The sequence below is a fragment of the Squalius cephalus genome (genome assembly GCF_949319135.1).
Source record: "Squalius cephalus genome assembly, chromosome: 4".
Lineage (NCBI taxonomy): Eukaryota > Metazoa > Chordata > Actinopteri > Cypriniformes > Leuciscidae > Squalius > Squalius cephalus.
The window spans coordinates 39,883,186-39,904,518 of record NC_137125.1 but is presented as its reverse complement, the minus strand read 5'-3'; the positions used below and the strand labels follow the sequence as shown (position 1 = coordinate 39,904,518).

Below are 21,333 nucleotides of genomic sequence, written 5' to 3'. Positions count from 1 at the left end.
AGATTTTGACTAATATATACAGGTATAGTGCTTACCTTTTTGCATTGGTGAGACAGATAATGCGCCCCCTATTGGCCACTCTGTCAGCCGTGTCCATCAGAGCAGTACGAGCCTCATGCTGATATTCTGTAATCTTACACAGAGATTCTACTGCCGCCACTAGCCCATGCAGGACACTGCAGCATTCAGGATCCTGACGAGGGTTTGGAGGCCCAACAGCTGCCAAGGCAGCCATCAGCTGACAAACAGCACAGATATACACTTAACACTAATTCAACACAATGCTCAGATTACTCTGGTACAACAAGGGTGCTTAATGTGGACCTGCTGAGTGACAAATGTGCGTTTTACCTCCTGTGTGCTCTGATCTTGTTGCTTCCAGCTGTTCAAGATGTGAACCTCAGAATCGCTTTCAATCGATTACATGTAAAAGGGAACCAGAAGAATTAGCAAACGGCCCGACAGAAGAAAAATAAAAGCGCAAGGGACATAATACGCTGTTACTTACATCCGTCCGTCAGTGAAATTCCGCCCTGGCTGTGTAAGCTCAAATGAAACGGTCCTGGTGCAAAGTGGCATGATCATGGGGACGTGTCTGACACGTTCATTTCAGTCTAAGTAGTAAAAATATTTGAATGTTAAATTATTGAGCTATTGAGTAGCTTTTAGCTATTATTGAGTAATTCATACGCAGCCCATAAGCAGACATACTGAAACGTTGGACTCGAGACCCTACAAAAATCATGCTGTCAGTGTCATGGAAAGACCAAAGCCGTTAAATATATTTCATGAAATAATATTTCAATAAAATAAATAATAATTAAATTTCAACGGCTCTGGGAAAGAATAATCAAGCGAGTCCAATTGGCCTTTTTCACACGTAACCGGAAACTAGATGTTTGTTGTTAATTGTGCGTAATAATACTTTGCATAGATTGCAAGATGTTTATTGTTGGGTTCTGCCACTGCTGAGTAAAATAGAAAGATAATAAGTAAATAGCAGTGAGCTACTTGTTTTCTTCACACAGCACAGCTCATTCAGGCTATACAGTCAGTTACAGCAGATCACTTGTAGCCTACTCTTTAATATTCAGAGGGTTTCTCCAACTTTTATCTGCCCTTTCTGGTAAGTATTTTAATATCCCATAGCCTACCTAGGACCTAATCTTTAGTTTTAATATTTTTAGGTGTGCTCATTCTGTTTTAGATTATTTTATTCTGTACACTTCAAGATAAAGCAGCTGTTCTTAGTAATTTATTCCTTAATTGAGTTTATAAGAAGCAATGCAGTTCAGCAAGTAATTAATTAATTTTGACTCGTTTTATTCTTGTGTTTTCATTCTCTCCAATAATTTATGATTTATTGAAACTTTAGACCAGATCCCTAAATTGACTTAAGACACAGTATCTTGAAGTTCAAAATGTTACATGTAAACATACAGACCTGAGTCACTTTCAGAACAACTGCTTTTTCTTTCTTGAGAAAGCACCTTACACCAGGGCTATTCAATTAGCTTCATTCGAGGGCCAGATTATTAAATCGAAATGTTGAGGAGGGCCGGTGGGTTTAGATTATTGAAACATTATTTATTACTTATTGAAACATAACCGTATCAATGAATAAGCTATAGTAAACCTAAAAAAGTATGCTATTGTATTTACTTGGAAATGTGCACCAAACAATATGCAGATTTATGAGTCTTTAATAAATAACTTCTTTACAGCTATATGTACAAAACTATGAATTGTATAAGATCATAGCTATTGGTAAGAATTATTTTATTTATAATTATTATAGGCTTTAATGAAAATATTCTGACAGTGAGATTTGATAACCACAGGTAAAACCATGCATGGCTACTCACTCACTACCACTGTATAACAAAATGCCTAAACACAGGTAAAACTAGCCTATACACAAAATTAATTGTATAGGCCTATTCCTCTACCCACCTAATTAATCTACTGCAATATAAATTACTATAAGATAGTATTCAATATGAATATTCCACATTTATGCCCAAACCATAGTAAATTTACAGTACATTCATGGTAAATGTTTGTAAAGGTGGTGATTAGGGGATTTAAAGTCTTCCAACTTCGTTCATGGCACAATGTGCTGTTTACCTCGTCAGTCATGTTGGGAATGTTGAGGCTGTTTCATCTGATTTAAAACTAGTTAAATCATCGAGTGAGTTGTGGTTTGTAACAGAGGTGTGTCGAATTGAACCACTTCTCACTAGATGTCGCAATGCTGTTTAATAACAGTGTCCACTGTCCAGAACCGGGAGTAAACGCAACTCCTTTAAGCTTGCTTTCCGTTATCCACTGGGCGGTGCTGCGCAGTTCAAAGTAAACTAAGCTGCGAGTTTAACTGAAACTAAACTGAAAACAGCGCTATTTGTTCTATATTTGTTGTTACTGACCGAGAAACAGCTTCAGATGATTCAGTGACAGAGCGGTCCGAACGAATCTGAATCATTTCAGACCATTATGCAAGCGCATTTGGCCAATTCCAATGAAACAATTGAACCAAAGATCGAACAAAAGATTCGCACCATTCACAAATGATTAGTATCGCTGGTTCACAGTCGACAGAAATACGAGACACACATAATAACTGCTGAAATATTCGGACTGAAAACGTTTCTCAGGTTAGTCGGAGCGCTCATGGTATGCACAGAGCTGCACGCGCCACTACGGCCACTCGCCTATTATCTAGCCAAATGTAGCCACACCGCCAGGAAAAGAGGCCTTTGGGAGGCTGATGGAGATGATTCCCGGGCCGCCAATTGAATAGTCCGGTTTTACACTGTTTTAGCTTCCTCACAGAGTCAGTGCAACCAATCCAAATGTCCATTAAGATTCCAGATTTAACTACTGCTTAACAGAACTTACTGTATAAAACAGACGGTTTGCTCCAGATGATTTAGAAATGATGCAGAAGAATTTTGGTTTATCATTCCAGAATGACAATTTTGAATGTATGTTTATATAATTTCTGTGATGTATAATTTTTGTGATGTGTATCTGTATGTTTGGCCTCCACTTAGGTTTAACCTTCTTTTAATGGCAAGATGAGTGTTGCTGAGAAAATCTGTGTTTTTGTCTTTGTCTTACAAGGTATGTGAATCTCTTCTTCACCTTCACCAATGTCTTTAATGAGACATTTGTTAGATGAAGTGAACCGCTAAAATATTTATCATGAATGTGTATTTTATATCATGAGTGTATTTTAGTCTGTTGTGTGTCTAAATGGTTTAATTGCATAGTTGTTAAGTATTTAAGTAATAGTACTTCATTGCTGTATTATATTATTATTATTTATTAACCGAATGCTTTTATGATTACTCAGTTATGTTTACAAGAAAAACATAATACTTATTACTCCATTACAATTTCATGTAGACTTAATAGTACAACATACATATTATGTCAGACATTATGATCTTTCCCCAATGATTAAACAAAAAAAAAGTCTTTATCTTAATGTGACTAACAAGCCAATCAATCATGCTTACATAAGTTTAACTTTTTTTTTTAAACAGCCAATTAATTTTATTTTAGAGCAAGTAGTGTTTTCTTTACAAAGTTTTTGCAAAAAAAATACTAAATTAATAAAATCTCTAGTCCTACTTGTTTTCAAAAGTCCGTTTAAAAATCTAAGAATTTTTTTTAACTTAATATTTAAGTACAAATAAGTGTTTTAAGTAAATACATTTTTACTTTCATTATTTTGTCTTGGTATTGGCTTGACTTATAATTGAGTAAAAAAATCAATTGACATTATCTGTACTGTAACTTTAGTACAATTTCACAGTATTAATAGAGGTCTGTTAGCAGTGTTACATGTAACAAGTTACAAAGTATCTGATTACCTTTGTTAGACATTATTTTAGAAATATTTTAATACAAGCTGTATACTGAAGCACTAAATTCTAAAAAGTGCTAATGTAAGTTTATATAAACTTCAAACAGATCAAATATGTTGGATTTTAAATCAAGTATTCTGACTTTTTGCCATTTTACAATTTTGATGTTGATTCAGTCAGTACTAAAGCATCTATCGTCATCAATCCACACAGGCTGTTTATTGATTTTCTCCTCTGCTTCTAATGCTATATTATTACATTTTTAATTTTAATTGAAAAGTAAATGAGGTTTATTTGTAAACTGAAAAGCCTAGTCAATAAAGGGTTTCTGTTTATGGCTATATGTACTTGTACATTTCTTTGTGTGCTGTAACAGTTTGTGTTGTGTGTTATTAGGTGTTTGCTGTAGAGATTTAAGCATCAGTCTGCCAGAGAAGATTGAAGCTCTCAGTGGATCCTGTGTGATCATAAAGTGTACATTTGAGATTCCGGAATCATTTGACAAAGACCTCACTGAGAGTGCTGCTACAGGGCTGTGGTTCAAAGATGGAAATAATGAAGTGTTTAACTCTAGAGTTCCCAATTCTAATCACTTTAAAGGGGCAATAACTGGAAAACTACATGAGAAGAACTGCACCACTATCTTTTATAATGTTAGTTCAAATCATAATGGCAAATATTACTTCAGGATTGAGAGTGGTGTTCTGAAATTCACCTACAAACAAAACACCTCCACTGTAAATGTCATTGGTGAGTGATTTGAGTCTTTTATTAATAGATGAATGTGTTAGATGAATATTGTAAATGTATTTGTCATGCCATTATTGTCAGTGTACTTAATCTTGTATTTGTGTGTATTTCAGAGTCTCCCCCCAAACCCACAGTGAAGCTGAATGAGGATCAGGATCAGGAGGTGTTGGAGGGGAGCTCTGTGAGTCTGCGCTGCTCTGCTGAGACTCTCTGCTCCTCTCCTCCACCAACTCTCACATGGAGCTTCACTCCCAGAATCCCCCTCAGTGAGAGCAGCAGACAACAGGAGCTCCTCATCTCTGATCTGAACTTCACTGCTACTCACCGTCACCACAGAGTCACTTTCACCTGCACTATAACCTACCAGCTACAGGACAAGAACAAAACAGCACAGGATAACATCACATTACATGTTCAGTGTAAGTGATGCTTTGTATCAGTTTTGACTTGGTAATCATATTATTGTAAATTGTATTGTGTGGCAATGTATTTGTTTCCCCTCAGATCCCCCTAAAAACACATCAGTTTCTGTGCTTCCGTCTGCCTCTGTGTTGGAGGGCAGTTCTGTGACTCTGACCTGCAGAAGTGATGCAAATCCAGCAGTGATGAACTACACCTGGTCTAGAAAGAGTGAAAGAGAGTTGAAGCAGCTGCAGACTGGAGACACTCTTACCTTCGACAGGACTGACCCGACACAGAGAGGCTGGTACATCTGTAAAGCTCAGAACAAACACGGCTACAATGAGTCATCAGTGATGCTGGACATTCAGTGTGAGTAATAAAGGAATAGAGAGAACCTTTCAACCAATAATACAACTTTATTCCATCATTAACTGTTTTCTATGGAACACAAAAAAAGTTATTTAGCGGAATGCCCTGGCTGTTTTTTTCATAGTGAACTAGGGCTGTCAAATTAAAAAAGACAAAAAATTAACATTAGACATAGGTCACATTTGAGGTGCTTGTTTCTTTGTTTGTTACAATTTTTTTTAATGTTCGTGAATCGTTATTTATTTGCAATTATCCTGAAGTCAACGAAAGTTAAAAGACTTTAAATAGAGGTGTACGAGTCCTTATTTTTGTCAGCTCCAGTTCCTATTCACTTTTATCTGGAAAAGTGCAGCCTGGACATTCTGCTTCTTTTTCTGTTACATGGGGGAAAATCAAATGATTTACTTGCTGATTATTTACTTTACATTAATTAAAGTTAAAAGGTTAAATGTGTAAGATAAAAGCTCACACCAACTAGCATAGAATATGCTTCAACTAAAATGCTAATGAATGTAAAGCACAATTTCACAATTTTCTCCTCATCTCATCTTGTTTCAATGACACACAAAATGCAACATCATTCTGATTTGCCATTTGCACAACATAGCATTTCATGCAAGTGTAGCAGGGTGAAGTGTCTGTGATTATTGGCCAGTGTCATGTGAAAACATTGAACCTATCGGCAGTCTGGTATCATGGTATAAAATGGGGAGGTTTTTGCCACTTGCGAATGCGATGCGTCGACACCCGTACCGCCCCTTTACGGAGGCCGCCATTTATGAATGGGAGAGTAGGAAGTGCTGTCTCGGCTCTGTGCGGCCGTGCACAGGCTGCCCCGGGCTTTGAGTTCTTTGACGAGCAACCGGCGGCATGTTGAGGCCAGCGAACACGTATAGTGCTGCGCTGAGAACGTTTCCGATTTGAGTGACGAGAGCAAGGGTTTCACCTCTATATTGCGGGAAGAGATGCGCGTCTGTTGACGTAACGCACTGCTGTCTTGCCTGAGCTTAGTTTTGTCGTCTTTTCGTTGGAGCGAACTTGAACTTGCATAACAGCGAGCCGGGACGATTGCTCGCCGCAGTGTGCGAGTGCGTGGCTGTTTCCTCGCTGACTTGTTCTGCTCTGAGTGTGTGTGCGGCCGACCGTGGCATGTTTGTTTCATTTTGATTTGTCTCTTGGTTTGCTTCAAATTGTAATTTAGATTTCTTTATTTTTGGGGCTGGTTTTTGACGAAGAAAGTGTATCGAGGAGGGGTTTAGCTGCTGTTTAAGGGGTTCACATTGAGTGCTGTACTTGAGTGACTTGACTTCAACAGAGTGGGTGTCTGTGGATATTAAGTGTGTTGTGTGAATTGAGGGTCACAGCAGGCCATCTCCCTCCTAATTAAGCTTTCTTGTGTATTTGTATTAGTGTATTTATTATTTTTTTATTTTAAAGTTTTGTAAAGTGTTTGTTTTCCTTTTCTTTTTGATATGTGAATATTGAGCCCTTGTTAATGTATTGATGATTTTAACTTTTGTATTTGAATAAAACTGCCTCATCATTGATATTCCCTGGCCTATGTCTCTCTGCTCACCCATTTCTTTTGGTAACGAACCTGTGTGCTCCCTGAGTTGGGGCTGATAGTTCCCGGTATATACCGGGTGGCGTAGTCGAACGTTATATAATTGTTTCATACAGTTCCCTCAAGTACCTGACGCCACTGTCTACACAAGCATATATGGCATTAATTCAAAAGCAACTAAATACCATCTTTGATAAGGTAAAAAGCAATATCATTATCTAAAACATCTAAAATTAACAAATAAAACCTTTTATTAGTACTCCAGTTTCAAGTTAAATCTACTATAGAGCCAGGAACAAATACAAACAAAATCAAATCTCAGCTAGTGTCTGAATGTGAACTGTAAGCCATTACTATTAGTCAGTAATGTGTAAGCCATCTTCAGAAAAGTCACTAAGAAAAGGTTCCAGTTTTCCTGCTCAGACTTTTCTTGATCTTTCTCTCTATTAGATGCTCCTCAAATCTCCACTTCCTCGAGCTGTGACAGTGCAACTGTGTGTTTCTGTGAGGTTGATGGGAATCCCTCTCCTGAACTGGAGTGGCATCTGTCTGGACGTCCTGTCAGTAACTCTTCAAACACGTTCATCAGTGAAGAGCGATTGAACAGCACAGGCTTGAGGAGCTCCATCACTCTACATCAGTCACTCTCACACACATCCACTCTGCAGTGTGTCGGCAGCAACACTCATGGCACTGCAAGGCAACTGTTTAAACTGAATCTCTTCTCTCAAGAGGCTTCATGTAAATAATATAAATCACCTATCCAGTTAATCTATTTCAATTGTTGATATGGCAATGAATCACCTAACCTTTTCATTGCATTTTATTTAATGATTCAATAGTTATTGAAGTGGTTATTCAGATGTGTTTGGTTATTTGCTTGATATCAGAACAGTTGTTCTCTGGAATTAAGAGTTTTCATTAACTGTCTTTTGTTGTGTTAATAGGGTTCAACATTTACTCCTTCCTGATTGGTGGTGTTGTTGGGGCAGTTATGGTGATAATATGTGTTACAATGCTGTGAGTATAGACCATGTGATTGCGTGGAGTGATATCAGACTGATAGTAAGGGTTGTGATGAATGAGGTACAAGTAGTTATATATTTTTATTTATGTATTATTTCTGTAGATGGATCTGCAGGACACAGAAGTGAGATAAAGCAGGACTCGCTCGGACTGATGGGGTACGTTATAATATATCAAACACACACATGCTGTCAATTCTCGTACATATCAACCTCACAAACATCAAAACACTTTTACATACAGTTACTCTCTCCACCAGTTTCTTGTTACAAGCTTTCCACTGATCATTCATTGTTCATCCATTAGGCTGTTTCACTGGACAATGGTGGAGAGCCTTTTTATGTCAATAATGTCATGTCATCTGCTGGAGCCGCCAAACTGGGATCTTCCTAGGGATTTTGGCTCACTAGCTTTAGATATCAACATCTGCACATACAATGGCATGAGAACGTTGAAGATCTTGATAAAGAAGTTTATTGCAGCATAGCAGTGACAAAGTACATGCAGCATTTTTGGTTCAACGGAGTCGGAATGAAGCCTGAACAATACAGGCTCTAAACTTTTATACTGTTTCTACACTAGTCTTCCCTCTCATCATGTAAACAAGGTGTAAATTAAGGACAACAATTGAAGTAATAACCTCCCATTCCCACATCACTGATGTTGGTACAAGTGTGATCTCCAAAGGGGTCGGGTGATAGGATTATACTCAGAAAAACACCACTAACATCAACCACAAAGTGTCACAATGCTTTTGTCTCCTCTTTCAGTTCATGCCTATATCATTTATATTATCATCTGCTATTTTAAAATGCATGTCACTTTGTTTATTATTTTGTTACCTAATTCAATCAATATACACCATGCACATATACTGTCCAAAGACTCTGTGTGTGCAGTGTAGTGTATTTACAAATATATTCTGCTAAATTATCCTCACATAATTTTTTTGTTGTTTAATGATGAATCCTTTCAAATTTGTTTAAATATTCTGTCTATTTTTGTTTTGTTTTTGCATTTGTGTGTTTTGAATGCTGTAACATTCTGCAATAATGAAGCATTTTTATAACAGATGATGTAAATCAAAAGTTTATTCTTACTATTGTAGTCATATTCAGGCATAAGTGTCGAATAGTCTTTATGAACAAGAAAGTCTCATCAACATCATATAAACATTATTATATTCAGGATTTATATCAGAGGGCATTCATATAGGGGCTATGCAAGATAAAAACCATTAAAAAAATAATTGCATAATTGTAAAGCTTCAATTTGTAAATGTAATTTTTTTTTTTTGCAAAGTTTTACAGTCTCACATTTATCCGGGATATGATTTCCAAAATAAAAATTTCTGAAAAAATGTTATGAAATTTTCTTTTTAGTCAGCACCAGTAATGACTAAACTCTTTCCTGTTCTGCACTGACACCATCAACCTCCACCTATAACATTACAGACCACAATGATGTGAGTGTAACTTTCAGTAAATCAAATAGAATGAGGTCCGTTGTATTTGCCTAATGTCCCAGCTATGCACAAGTTATCGGCATAGATCTCATACTGTAGTTTCATTACTTCCTTGTAGCCCACTGCTATCTGAACTCACACATGTAATACAATAAAACTGCACCTTTCTGTTGAAACCTGTTTTGCATTATGGTTATAATATAACAGCATTGGCTTTGTTCTCAAATATAGTTAATGTTTACTTTTCTTTGCAAATTTAATAGGGTAATAATGTATCTCTGACTACAACAATCTCTGATTTCTTAGTGAAAACAACAGAGTCAGGAACTGCAAAACAGATTGATCGCATAAAACCAACCTTTGTGTATAAAAATAAACTGTTGTAACAGCTTCTGGTTGTAAAACCGCCGAGGTTTAAATTCAAGAAGAAATGGGATAACCCTTCACAGGTGAGAATGTGTTGGTTTGTGTTTCTTTTATGTATTAACTCAATATTACAATAATTTTCTATGGTACTTTTTAATGTTTTAACTTTACTATGGTAACTTTTTAATGTTAGTGTTAGCTGACACCTTCATTGTGATAGTTTAGCAAAGAACTTACTCTCGAATGTTCACGGACCAGCTTTGACTGTTCCAATATGGCGGACCACTTACATAGCGGCCCATAAAAACAACAGCTAATGAGGCATCTATGTATTTATCCTCAGGTGTGCATTACTTTCTAATAATTCAATGGCCCATCGTCCATTATTCCTCACATGGTTCACTGAACAAGTATGAAAAACTTTTTTTTTTAAAACACGTAAATGGTTTTCAGTGATGATCTAGGCCTACATCTTCTTGGATTTTTCAAAAATTATCTTTAAAATACACTATCCTGAAAAAGGGACGTTTTGTTCAATGCTATAATAGTATACAATATTACAATTCCTGCAATACTGGAGGCTGCAGTTCCAGGACTGCCATCCTAGGACCGCATTTCTAGGACCCTTTTTTTTTTTTCGTGACAATGCCACCTAGCCAATAGGCTACTCCAACAGAGAAAACCTGAATTAAACATAAAACAAACAGATACAAAGACCACACCCATGGAAATGATACATTTTTTATTATCTGTCCACCTTATTTTTAACATAAGAGTGAGCACGGCCATTGTACATTTAAATGTTCAAGAATTTCTGTGTCAGGCATCAGTTATTTTAGCCATGCAAAAACAGTTCATTATGGTTATTGACGTTGTAAACTGGTTTTTGTTTTCATATTATTTTCATATTATTATATATTATTGTATTATTTTAATTTATTAACATAATAATAAACACATTAGTTTGTTGCACAAACAGATGAGAATCGATTACACACCAGATGAGAATTATCACGCCGGACTTCGGCTAATGAAAAGTCTCGTACATAGGCTACACATACAATATCTTGCTTCCGAGTTGAAAAATAAGTTATTTCTAGCAAAACTGAATTTAAAACCAGAATATAGGGCCTCATATATTGAAACAAATTAGGTTAAATGACTATTTCAGGGTTGCAGTTGTGTTAGGGTTAGGAGTTGGTTAGGACAATCAGTTGCATTTAAATAATTAAACAACTAAATCATTCCTGAAAATATATAATACAAATTAAACAGCAAGCGCTCTAAAATAGTATAAACTGCTAGGACATACAAACAAACAAAAAGAAACACACAAAAATTAGGGTCCTACAGGACTGCGGCCCTGAAACTTGCATAAAAAAACATTAGGAAGTCAAATTGTGCTAAATAGGTGGAATGAGACATTCAGACATTTTCAAATAAGTAAAAAAATATGCAACAGGTTGAACATATTCTCATGCTTGTGAACTTTTTAAAATATTTTAGAAAAGCTAATTTTATGCCAATATAATCATTTGCATTAGGCTACATAAATCTTGCCGTCATGGAAAGACTGTTCAATGTGTTTGCATTAGGTTTAATAAGTTAACCATGACCGCACTGTGTTATCTTCCACAGCTTCCAGTCAGTAGCTTCACAACAGTGAATTTGTTCTCTTTAATACCAATATTCAGAGGATTTCTCAAACTTTTTATCAGCCTTTTCCGGTAAGTAGTTTAATATCAGTTGATATGTGTTGATTCTGATGTTTCAGATTATTTTATTCTGTATGCAAAATTCATAAACACAATCAGAGTTATATATAAAAATATCCTGGCTCTTCCAATTCCTTTATAATGGAACTGAATGGTAACTTTGATTTTGACACTTCCTTTTGAAGTGAAGCAATGTGTTTTTATAAGAAAAATATCCATATATATATTTATAAATATCCAAGTATAATAACTGGCTTCCGGTAATGTCTGTATGCAAGTCTAGTTCCAGCTGAAGAGTGACCTCTGACCTGACCCCAAAGCTGATGTCCCTTGAATATGTTGTTAATTTCTTTATCTTTATCAAAATTCTTTATTCACAAGCAAAAATGGCACCTTTATTTTTCCTCTTTATTTTGCTGAATAACAAAAATGTTTTAATGCATTATGATGATTTATTCAAAGATAGTATTTAACCTTATTATTGTGCTTTTCTTTTTTTTTTTCTGTATAATTCTATATTTTGATGTACACAAATCGATGATATTTGTTTTCTGTTTTTGTCCTTATGATTGTCCATTGTAAGAGATACAACCATACTTCTTTTCCCTGATCTTGTACGTAGCTATAAGTTCAGCAAAAAAAAAAAAAAAAAAATTAATAAATCTTTATTGGCATGATCATTTACAGTATTTACAAAACATATACTTTAAATATCATAATATACAAAATGTTATTTAGGTAGTAAAGAGATATGAAAAGTTATAGAGAAAAATAAGGCAAATGCATATCAATGAAAAAATAACCAATAGAAATTATAACTAGTATATAAATATTAAATAAAAATGAAACAATCAATGAATGGATTTAAAAGACTGAATGTGGGATGGGATAGATTAAATGTGTTATTGTAGGCCTATATTATTGTATGTTCTTACATGTTCTTTTAGCATTAATTCAGGAACTATACGGTTATCCGGAGTCACACCTATTTGGGTAGGGTTAGGGTTAGGGTTAGGTTAACCGTATAGTACATTTACGTGTGGTCACGTGTGGTCCGGATAACCGTATACCTTAATTCATAATAACAAACTTCATTTGAATGCTGCTGTCTCTGCTAAATTTTTTTGTCATTCAAAATATTAAATTATTAATAATATCCATTTCTCATAATCCCAGGTTGCTATGTCATGCAGGTTTGTTTACACATTAAACTCGTGGCCACACAAAATAGATGTCGTTCCCTCATAGGATCTCGAGGCCACGCGCCACAACATAATGATATCGTTTCCTCGACAGAATGATCTCGAGATCACGACATATTATCACGTTCCCACGACAAAACTGTGAACCGGTGTCCCGGACTCCCGGTCACCGTATTTACCCTCTTACATTCACACTGCAGTCCGGACAGAATTATCAGGGACATTTAAGAATGTCTGGGCTTTTTGTAGAGTTTATATTTATAAACCTTTCTAAAAAATAAATAAAGATTTTAAGGGCAGTATTCAATTTAACAATTAGGTGTAGGAAACATACACAACTGCTTCTCATTTGTGTAATAGTACAATTTACTTTATCTGAGATCCTTTTTGTGACAACTTTCCAATATCACTCACAACTAGCCACGATGAAGCAATGATGTTAGAACAACCTTTTATGCTTGATTAATCATACCATAAAACAGTTTTTGTGTTCTTTGTGCAATCAGTCCCATAGAGTGCACCATCAAGTAAAGTTTAACTGCTTTTACTTCAGTTTTTTAATACAGATTATTTGCTTCAGATGATTCATGATTATGAGAAAAATGATTTGTTTGCCTAAAATCTTTCCAGAATAACAATTTTGAAATATTATTGTTTATGTTTGTCTCATTTTTGTGATGAATGTGTATTTTTGGCTTTTATTAGGGTTTGACCTTCTTTTAAAGGCAAGATGGGTGTAGCTGAGAAAGTCTGTTTTTGTCTTTCTCTTACAAGGTATGTGAATCTCTTCTTCACCTTCACCAATGTCTTTAATGAGACAGAAGTGAACAGCTAAAATGTTTATCATGATGAATGTGTTTTTTTATATGATCAGTGTATTTTAATCTGTTGTGTATAGGTCTAATGGTTTAATTGCATAGTTGAAAAGTATTTGAGGAGCACTACTGTACTTATGATTATTTATACTATAGCGGTTCTGTTAAGATCGAATACTTGCGATTACTCAATTGCATTTACAAGAAAATGCAATACTTTTTACTCCATTACAGACCATGTAGACTTAAAAGTATAAAGTACATTATGTCAGTCATCATGACTTAAATCTAAAATATATAAAAAATGATAAAATCTCTATACTGTCTCTTAATTGTTTTCAAAAGTCAATTAAAACTCTAAGAAAGGAATACTTTTTACTTGTAAGTTTAATAAACAGACACTTTCTTACTTTTTACTTTTACTTTTTTTCACTAAATTATTAATATGTATTTATTTATTTATTGGCTATATTCTTAGACTTTTAATTGAGTTATTAAAAATACACAGAATCTTTAACTTTAGCACCGTTTCTCACGACACTACATTTACACCCCTGTTTAATAGAGGTCTGTTGTGTTACATGTAACATGATGCAAAGTAACAATCTGATTACCTTATTTTAATACAAGCTGTACTAAAGACCAAATTCATCGATGTAAAAATAAAGAAAGTTGAACATCAAATATGTTACAAGTATTCTGACTTATTATTCTGATGTTGATTCAGTCAGTACTAAAGCATCTATCGTCATCAATCCACACAGGTTTTTTTGTATTTTCTCCTCTGCTTTTAATGCAATAATAAAAAATAAAAATAAAAATGTCACTGAAATGTAAATTAGGTCTATTTGTAAACTGAAATGTATAGTCAATAAAGGGTTTGTGTTTATGGCTAGAAATGTGCTTGTACATTTCTTTGTGTGCTTTAACAGTTTGTGTTGTGTGTTATTAGGCGTTTGCTGTAGAGATTTCAGCATCAGTTTGCCAGAGAAGATTAAAGCTCTCAGTGGATCCTGTGTGATCATAAAGTGTACATTTGATATTCAGGAAAAACATGACAAAGACCTCACTGAGAGTGCTGCTATAGGACAGTGGTCCAAAGATGGAAATAATGTGTTTAACTCTAGAGTTCACAGTTCTAATCCCTTTAAAGGGGCAATAACTGGAAAACTACATGAGAAGAACTGCACCACTATCTTTAATAATGTTAGTTCAAATCATAATGGCAAATATCACTTCAGGATTGAGAGTGGTGATCTGAAATACATCTACAGAGACACATCCACTGTAAATGTCATTGGTGAGTGATTAAAGTCTTTTATTGATAAATGAATGTGTATTTGTCATGCCATTATTGTCAGTGTACTTAATCTTGTATTCATGTGTATTTCAGAGTCTCCCCCCAAACCCACAGTGAAGCTGAATGAGGATCAGGATCAGGAGGTGTTGGAGGGGAGCTCTGTGAGTCTGCGCTGCTCTGCTGAGACTCTCTGCTCCTCTCCTCCACCAACTCTCACATGGAGCTTCACTCCCAGAATCCCCCTCAGTGAGAGCAGCAGACAACAGGAGCTCCTCATCTCTGATCTGAACTTCACTGCTACTCACCGTCACCACAGAGTCACTTTCACCTGCACTATAACCTACCAGCTACAGGACAAGAACAAAACAGCACAGGACAACATCACATTACATGTTCAGTGTAAGTGATGCTTTGTATCAGTTTTGACTTGGTAATTATATTATTGTAAATTGTATTGTGTGGCAATGTATTTTTTCCCCTCAGATCCCCCTAAAAACACATCAGTTTCTGTGCTTCCGTCTGCCTCGGTGTTGGAGGGCAGTTCTGTGACTCTGACCTGCAGAAGTGATGCAAATCCAGCAGTGATGAACTACACCTGGTCTAGAAAGAGTGAAAGAGAGTTGAAGCAGCTGCAGACTGGAGACACTCTTACCTTCGACAGGACTGACCCGACAGAGAGAGGCTGGTACCACTGTAAAGCTCAGAACAAACACGGCTACAATGAGTCATCAGTGATGCTGGACATTCAGTGTGAGTAATAAAGGAATAGAGAGAGCCTTTCAACCAATAATAAAACTTTATTCCATCATTAACTATGTTTTCTATGGAACACAAAAAAAGTTAATTAGCAGAATGCCCTGGCTGTTTTTTTCATAGTGAACTAGGGCTGTTCAGTTAAAAAAGACAAAAAAATAACATTAGACATAGGTCACATTTGAGGTGTTTGTTTCTTTGTTTGTTACAATTTTTTTAATGTTCGTGAATCATTATTTATTTGCAATTATCCTGAAGTCAACGAATAACGCAAAGTTTTAAGACTTTAAATAGAGTATACAAGTCCTTATTTTTTTCCTTTTTGGAGCTTGTCAGCCCCAGTTCCTATTCACTTTTATCTGGAAAAGTGCAGCCTGGACATTCTGCTTCTTTTTCTGTTACAGGGGGGAAAATCAAATGATTTACTTGCTGATTATTTACTTTACATTAATTAAAGTTAAAAGGTTAAAGGTGTAAGATAAAAGGTCACACTGACTAGCATAGAATATGCTTCAACTAAAGTGCTAATGAATGTAAAGCACAATTTCACAATTTTCTCCTCATCTCTTCTTGTTTCAATGACACACAAAATACAACATCATTCTGAATCGCCGTTTGCACAACATAGCATTTCATGCAAGCATATATGGCATTAATTCAAAAGCAATTAAATACCATCTTTGAACAGGTAAAAAGCAATATCATTATCTAAAACATCTAAAATGAATAAATAAAACCTTTATTAATAGCCTTCCGATGTTTATTAGGCATGCCCCGTCTATCTACATTTTTAAAACTCAGCTAAAGACTCATTTATTCTCCATGGCTTTTAACACTATATAGCTATTTGAGCTATATTATTACTGCTCGCTTGTTCTTATTTTTTGTATTATATATGCATGCTGTATCTGTTTTATTTGTTCTACTGTGTTTCTTTGATTGCTTGTGAAGCACTTTGGTCAACCTTGGTTGTGTTTTAAATGTGCTATATAAATAAATGATTGATTGATTGATTTATTAATACTCCAGTGTCAAGTTAAATCTACTATAGAGCCAGGAACAAATACAAACAAAAGCAAATCTCAGCTAGTGTCTGAATGTGAACTGCAAGCCATTACTATTAGTCAGTAACATGTAAGCCATCTTCAGTGATTGTATGTGAACTGCAATAGAAAAGTCACTAAGAAAAGGTTCCAGTTTTCCTGCTCAGACTTTTCTTGATCTTTCTCTCTATTAGATGCTCCTCAAATCTCCACTTCCTCGAGCTGTGACAGTGCAACTGTGTGTTTCTGTGAGGGTGATGGGAATCCCTCTCCTGAACTGGAGTGGCATCTGTCTGGACGTCCTGTCAGTAACTCTTCAAACACGTTCATCAGTGAAGAGCGATTGAACAGCACAGGCTTGAGGAGCTCCATCACTCTACATCAGTCACTCTCACACACGTCCACTCTGCAGTGTGTCGGCAGCAACACTCATGGCACTGCAAGGCAACTGTTTCAACTGAATCTCTTCTCTCAAGAGGCTTCATGTAAATAATATAAATCACCTATCCAGTTAATCTACTTCAATTGTTGATATGGCAATGAATCACCTAACCTTTTCATTGCATTTTATTTAATGATTCAATAGTTATTGAAGTGGTTATTCAGATGTGTTTGGTTATTTGCTTGATATCAGAACAGTTGTTCTCTGGAATTAAGAGTTTTCATTAACTGTCTTTTGTTGTTTTAATAGGGTTCAACATTTACTCCTTCCTGATTGGTGGTGTTGTTGGGGCAGTTATGGTGATAATATGTGTTACAATGCTGTGAGTTTAGATCAGTGGTTCTCAACTCCAGTCCTCGGGACCCGCTGCTCTGTACATTTTGTATGTCTCTCTTATCTGACACACTCAAATCAGTTCATGGAGTCTCTCCTAACGAGCTGATGATCTGATTCAGGTGTGTTAAATAAGGGAGACATACAAAATGTGCAGAGCAGTGGGTCCCGAGGACTGGAGTTGAGAACCACTGGTATAGACCATGTGATTGCGTGGAGTGATGTCAGACTGATAGTAAGGGTTGTGATGAATGAGGTACAAGTAGTTATATATTTTTATTTTTATTTATGGATTATTTCTGTAGATGGATCTGCAGGACACAGAAGGGAGATAAAAAAGGACTCGCTCGGACTGATGGGGTACGTTACAATATATCAAACACACACATGCTGTTAATTCTCGTACATATCAACCTCACAAACATCAAAACACTTTTACATACAGTTACTCTCTCCACCAGTTTCTTGTTACAAGCTTTCCACTGATCATTCATTGTTCATCCATTAGGCTGTTTCACTGGACAATGGTGGAGAGCCTTTTTATGTCAATAATGTCATGTCATCTGCTGGAGCCGCCAAACTGGGATCTTCCTAGGGATTTTAGCTCACTAGCTTTAGATATCAACATTTGCACATACATGAGAACGTTGAAGATCTTGATAAAGAAGTTTATTGCAGCATAGCAGTGACAAAGTACATGCAGCATTTTGGGTTCAACGGAGTCGGAATGAAGCCTGAACAATACAGGCTCTAACCTTTTATACTGTTTCTAGTCTTCCCTCTCATCATGTAAACAAGGTTTCATTTTAAAAATGTAAATTAAGGACAACAGTTGAAGTAATAACCTCCCATTCCCTCATCACTGATGTTGGTACAAGTGTGATCTCCAAAGGGGTCGGGTGATAGGATTATACTCAGAAAGACACCACTAACATCAACCACAAAGTGTCACAATGCTTTTGTCTCCTCTTTCAGTTCATGCCTATATCATTTATATTATCATCTGCTATTTTAAAATGCTTGTCACTTTGTTTATTATTTTGTTACCTAATTCAATCAATATACACCATGCACATATACTGTCCAAAGACTCTGTGTGTGCAGTGTAGTGTATTTACAAATATATTCTGCTAAATTATCCTCACATAATTCTTTTGTTGTTTAATGATGAAACCTTTCAAATTTGTTTAAAATATTCTGTCTGTTTTTGTTTTGTTTTTGCATTTGTGTGTTTTGAATGCTGTAACATTCTGCAATAATGAAGCATTTTTATAATAGATGATGTAAATCAAAAGTTTATTCTTGCTATTGTAGTCATATTCAGGCATAAGTGTCGAATAGTCTTTATGAACAAGAAAGTCTTATCAACATCATATAAACATTATTATATTCAGGATTTATATCAGAGGGTATTCATATAGGGGCTATGCAAGATAAAGCTGCGGGATATGATTTCCAAAATAACAATTTCTGAAAAAATGTAGATTATGAAATTTTCTTTTTAGTCAGCACCAGTAATGACTAAACTCTTTCCTGTTCTGCACTAACACCATCAACCTCCACCTATAACATTACAGACCACAGTGATGTGAGTGTTATCGGCATAGATCTCATACTGTAGTTTCATTACTTCCATGTAACCCACTGCTATCTGAACTCACACCTTTCTGTTGAAACCTGTTTTGCATTATGGTTATAACAGCATTGGCTTTGTTTTCAAAGATAGTTAATGTTTACTTATCTTTGCAAATTTAATAGGGTGATAATGTATTCGATCTCTGACCAGGTTCTGCATAAAGAACAAAGAATACACACTTTTAAGGAAGTCACAACAAAAAGTTGGAGCTTCCTAAAATGTATATGGGGGAGACTGGGGAGTGTTGTAACACAGGGTCAGTTTTAACATTGTCAGTTTGACAAGTCAGAAAAGAGCTGTGGTGATGCCATCAATATCATACACTCACATCGCCTTTTTGAGCTCACACGAGAACTTTGTTACTGTGAGCAACATTGTATATTTTATGACCAAACCCCCCCCTCCCCCCCCCCCCCCCCACTGATTTTCAGGAAGGAAAGTAAACATGTTTTTAATCAAGATTATTATTATTATTATTATTATGCCTAGCAATCAATGTAATGTAGATACAGTTATTTGACTTTTATAATCTAAAGTAGCTATTTCTGTAGTTTAATTTGATGCTTTTAAAAAGCAGACTATTTATCTATTTCGGGTCCTAAGTAGGCGACAACGAGCTCATGAACCACTGTGCTGTGCAACTTGTTTTTACTCTTGTACTCTTTTAAAATGTTTGATTTTAAAACTCTGATATCATGTTTTTATGTGTATAAATTATGTGTGAATATTCCTAATCTGTCTGACTGTGCTATCTCTCTATGGGAATTTATAACAAGTAGGCCTACTTTTGGTGTCTTGTTCATAATATTTATTTAAAAGCAACAGAAATGAGTACATCCAGTTCATTAGCAATACCCTGGATGAGGCGATATCCGCCTTTGATCTCGCGGGTGTCTGATCCACTACCAGAAGAGAGAACTATGAAGGTAATATGATGCCATAAAGAATCGCATTTCTATGGTACTTTTTAATGTTTTCATTTTACTAATGGTAACTTTTTAATGTAAGTGTTAGCTGTCACCTTCATTGTGATAGTTTAGCAAAGAACTTACTCTCGAATGTTCACGGACCAGCTTTGATTGTTCCAATATGCCGGACGACTTACATAGCGGCCCATAAAAACAACAGCTAATGAGGCATCTATGTATTTATCCTCGGGTGTGCATTACTTTCTAATAATTCAATGGCCCATCGTCCATTATTCCTCACATGGTTCACTGAACAAGCATGAAATACTTTTTTTTTTTTAAAACACAAATGCTTTAAACTTTTTTCAGTGATAATCTATAGGCCTACATCTTCTTGGATTTTTCAAATTTATCTTTAAAATACACTATCCTGAAAAAGGGACGTTTTGTTCAATATATAATAGTATACAATATTACAATTCCTGCAATACTGGAGGCTGCAGTTCCAGGACTGTCATCCTAGGACCGCATTTCTAGGACCGTTTTTTTTTTTTTTTTTTTTTTTGTGACAACGCCACCTAGCCAATTAGGCTACTCCAAGAGAGAAAACCTGAATTAAACATAAAACAAACAGATACAAAGACCACACCCATGGAAATGATTACATTTTTATTATCTGTCCACCTTATTTTGCACGGCCATTGTACATTTAAATGTTCAAGAATTTCTGTGTCAGGCATCAGTTATTTTAGCCGTGCAAAAACAGTTCATTATGGTTATTGAAGTTGTAAACTGGTATTTGTTTTCATATTATTTACATTTTTTAATATACTGATAAACACATTAGTTTGTTGCGCAAACAGTTCGATACACGCCAGATGAGAATTATCACGCCGGACTTCGGCTATAGGCAAGGCAAGGCAAGTTTATTTATATAGCACATTTTAATGAATTTTATTAAAATAATAAAAGAAATAAGAATAATTAAAACAGTTTAGAAAAATAAAATAAAATACAGAACAAACAGTCGAACGAGCATTGGCACAGTGCTCATTCAGTAAATGCACAGCTAAACAGAAGTGTTTTGAGTCTGGATTTGAATGTGACTACTGTAGGAGCACGTCTGATTTCCTCTGGAAGCTGGTTCCAGCTGCGGCTGGCATAATAGCTAAAAGCAGACTCGCCATGCTTAGAGTGAACCCTTGGTATTTCTAGCTGATATGATCCTAGTGATCTGAGTGATCTGTTGGGTTTATATTCAGTAAGCATATCTGCAATGTATTGAGGTCCTAGGCCATTGAATGATTTATATACCAGTAATAATACTTTAAAATCAATCCTAAATTTAACTGGGAGCCAGTGTAAAGACCTG

At 35.6% G+C, this 21,333-nt stretch overlaps 1 protein-coding gene across 1 annotated transcript in view; it reads left to right on the top strand.

The window, feature by feature from the left end:
- Positions 1 to 2,334: 2,334 nt before the first annotated feature.
- LOC307157691 (hemicentin-1-like) overlaps positions 2,335 to 21,333 on the top strand; it is a gene marked incomplete at its 3' end in the record, with an annotated part of 27,722 nt that continues 8,723 nt past the window's right edge. Inside the window, exons 1-12 of the mRNA XM_079869617.1 lie at positions 2,335 to 2,654; positions 3,054 to 3,123; positions 4,269 to 4,622; positions 4,736 to 5,041; positions 5,127 to 5,393; positions 7,408 to 7,698; positions 7,905 to 7,977; positions 8,591 to 8,649; positions 14,499 to 14,846; positions 14,940 to 15,245; positions 15,330 to 15,596; positions 16,837 to 17,127. Coding sequence (XP_079725743.1) covers positions 3,078 to 3,123; positions 4,269 to 4,622; positions 4,736 to 5,041; positions 5,127 to 5,393; positions 7,408 to 7,698; positions 7,905 to 7,977; positions 8,591 to 8,649; positions 14,499 to 14,846; positions 14,940 to 15,245; positions 15,330 to 15,596; positions 16,837 to 17,127 — 2,608 coding nt within the window. The 5' untranslated portion in view covers positions 2,335 to 2,654; positions 3,054 to 3,077. The remainder of the gene's footprint in view (positions 2,655 to 3,053; positions 3,124 to 4,268; positions 4,623 to 4,735; positions 5,042 to 5,126; positions 5,394 to 7,407; positions 7,699 to 7,904; positions 7,978 to 8,590; positions 8,650 to 14,498; positions 14,847 to 14,939; positions 15,246 to 15,329; positions 15,597 to 16,836; positions 17,128 to 21,333) is intronic.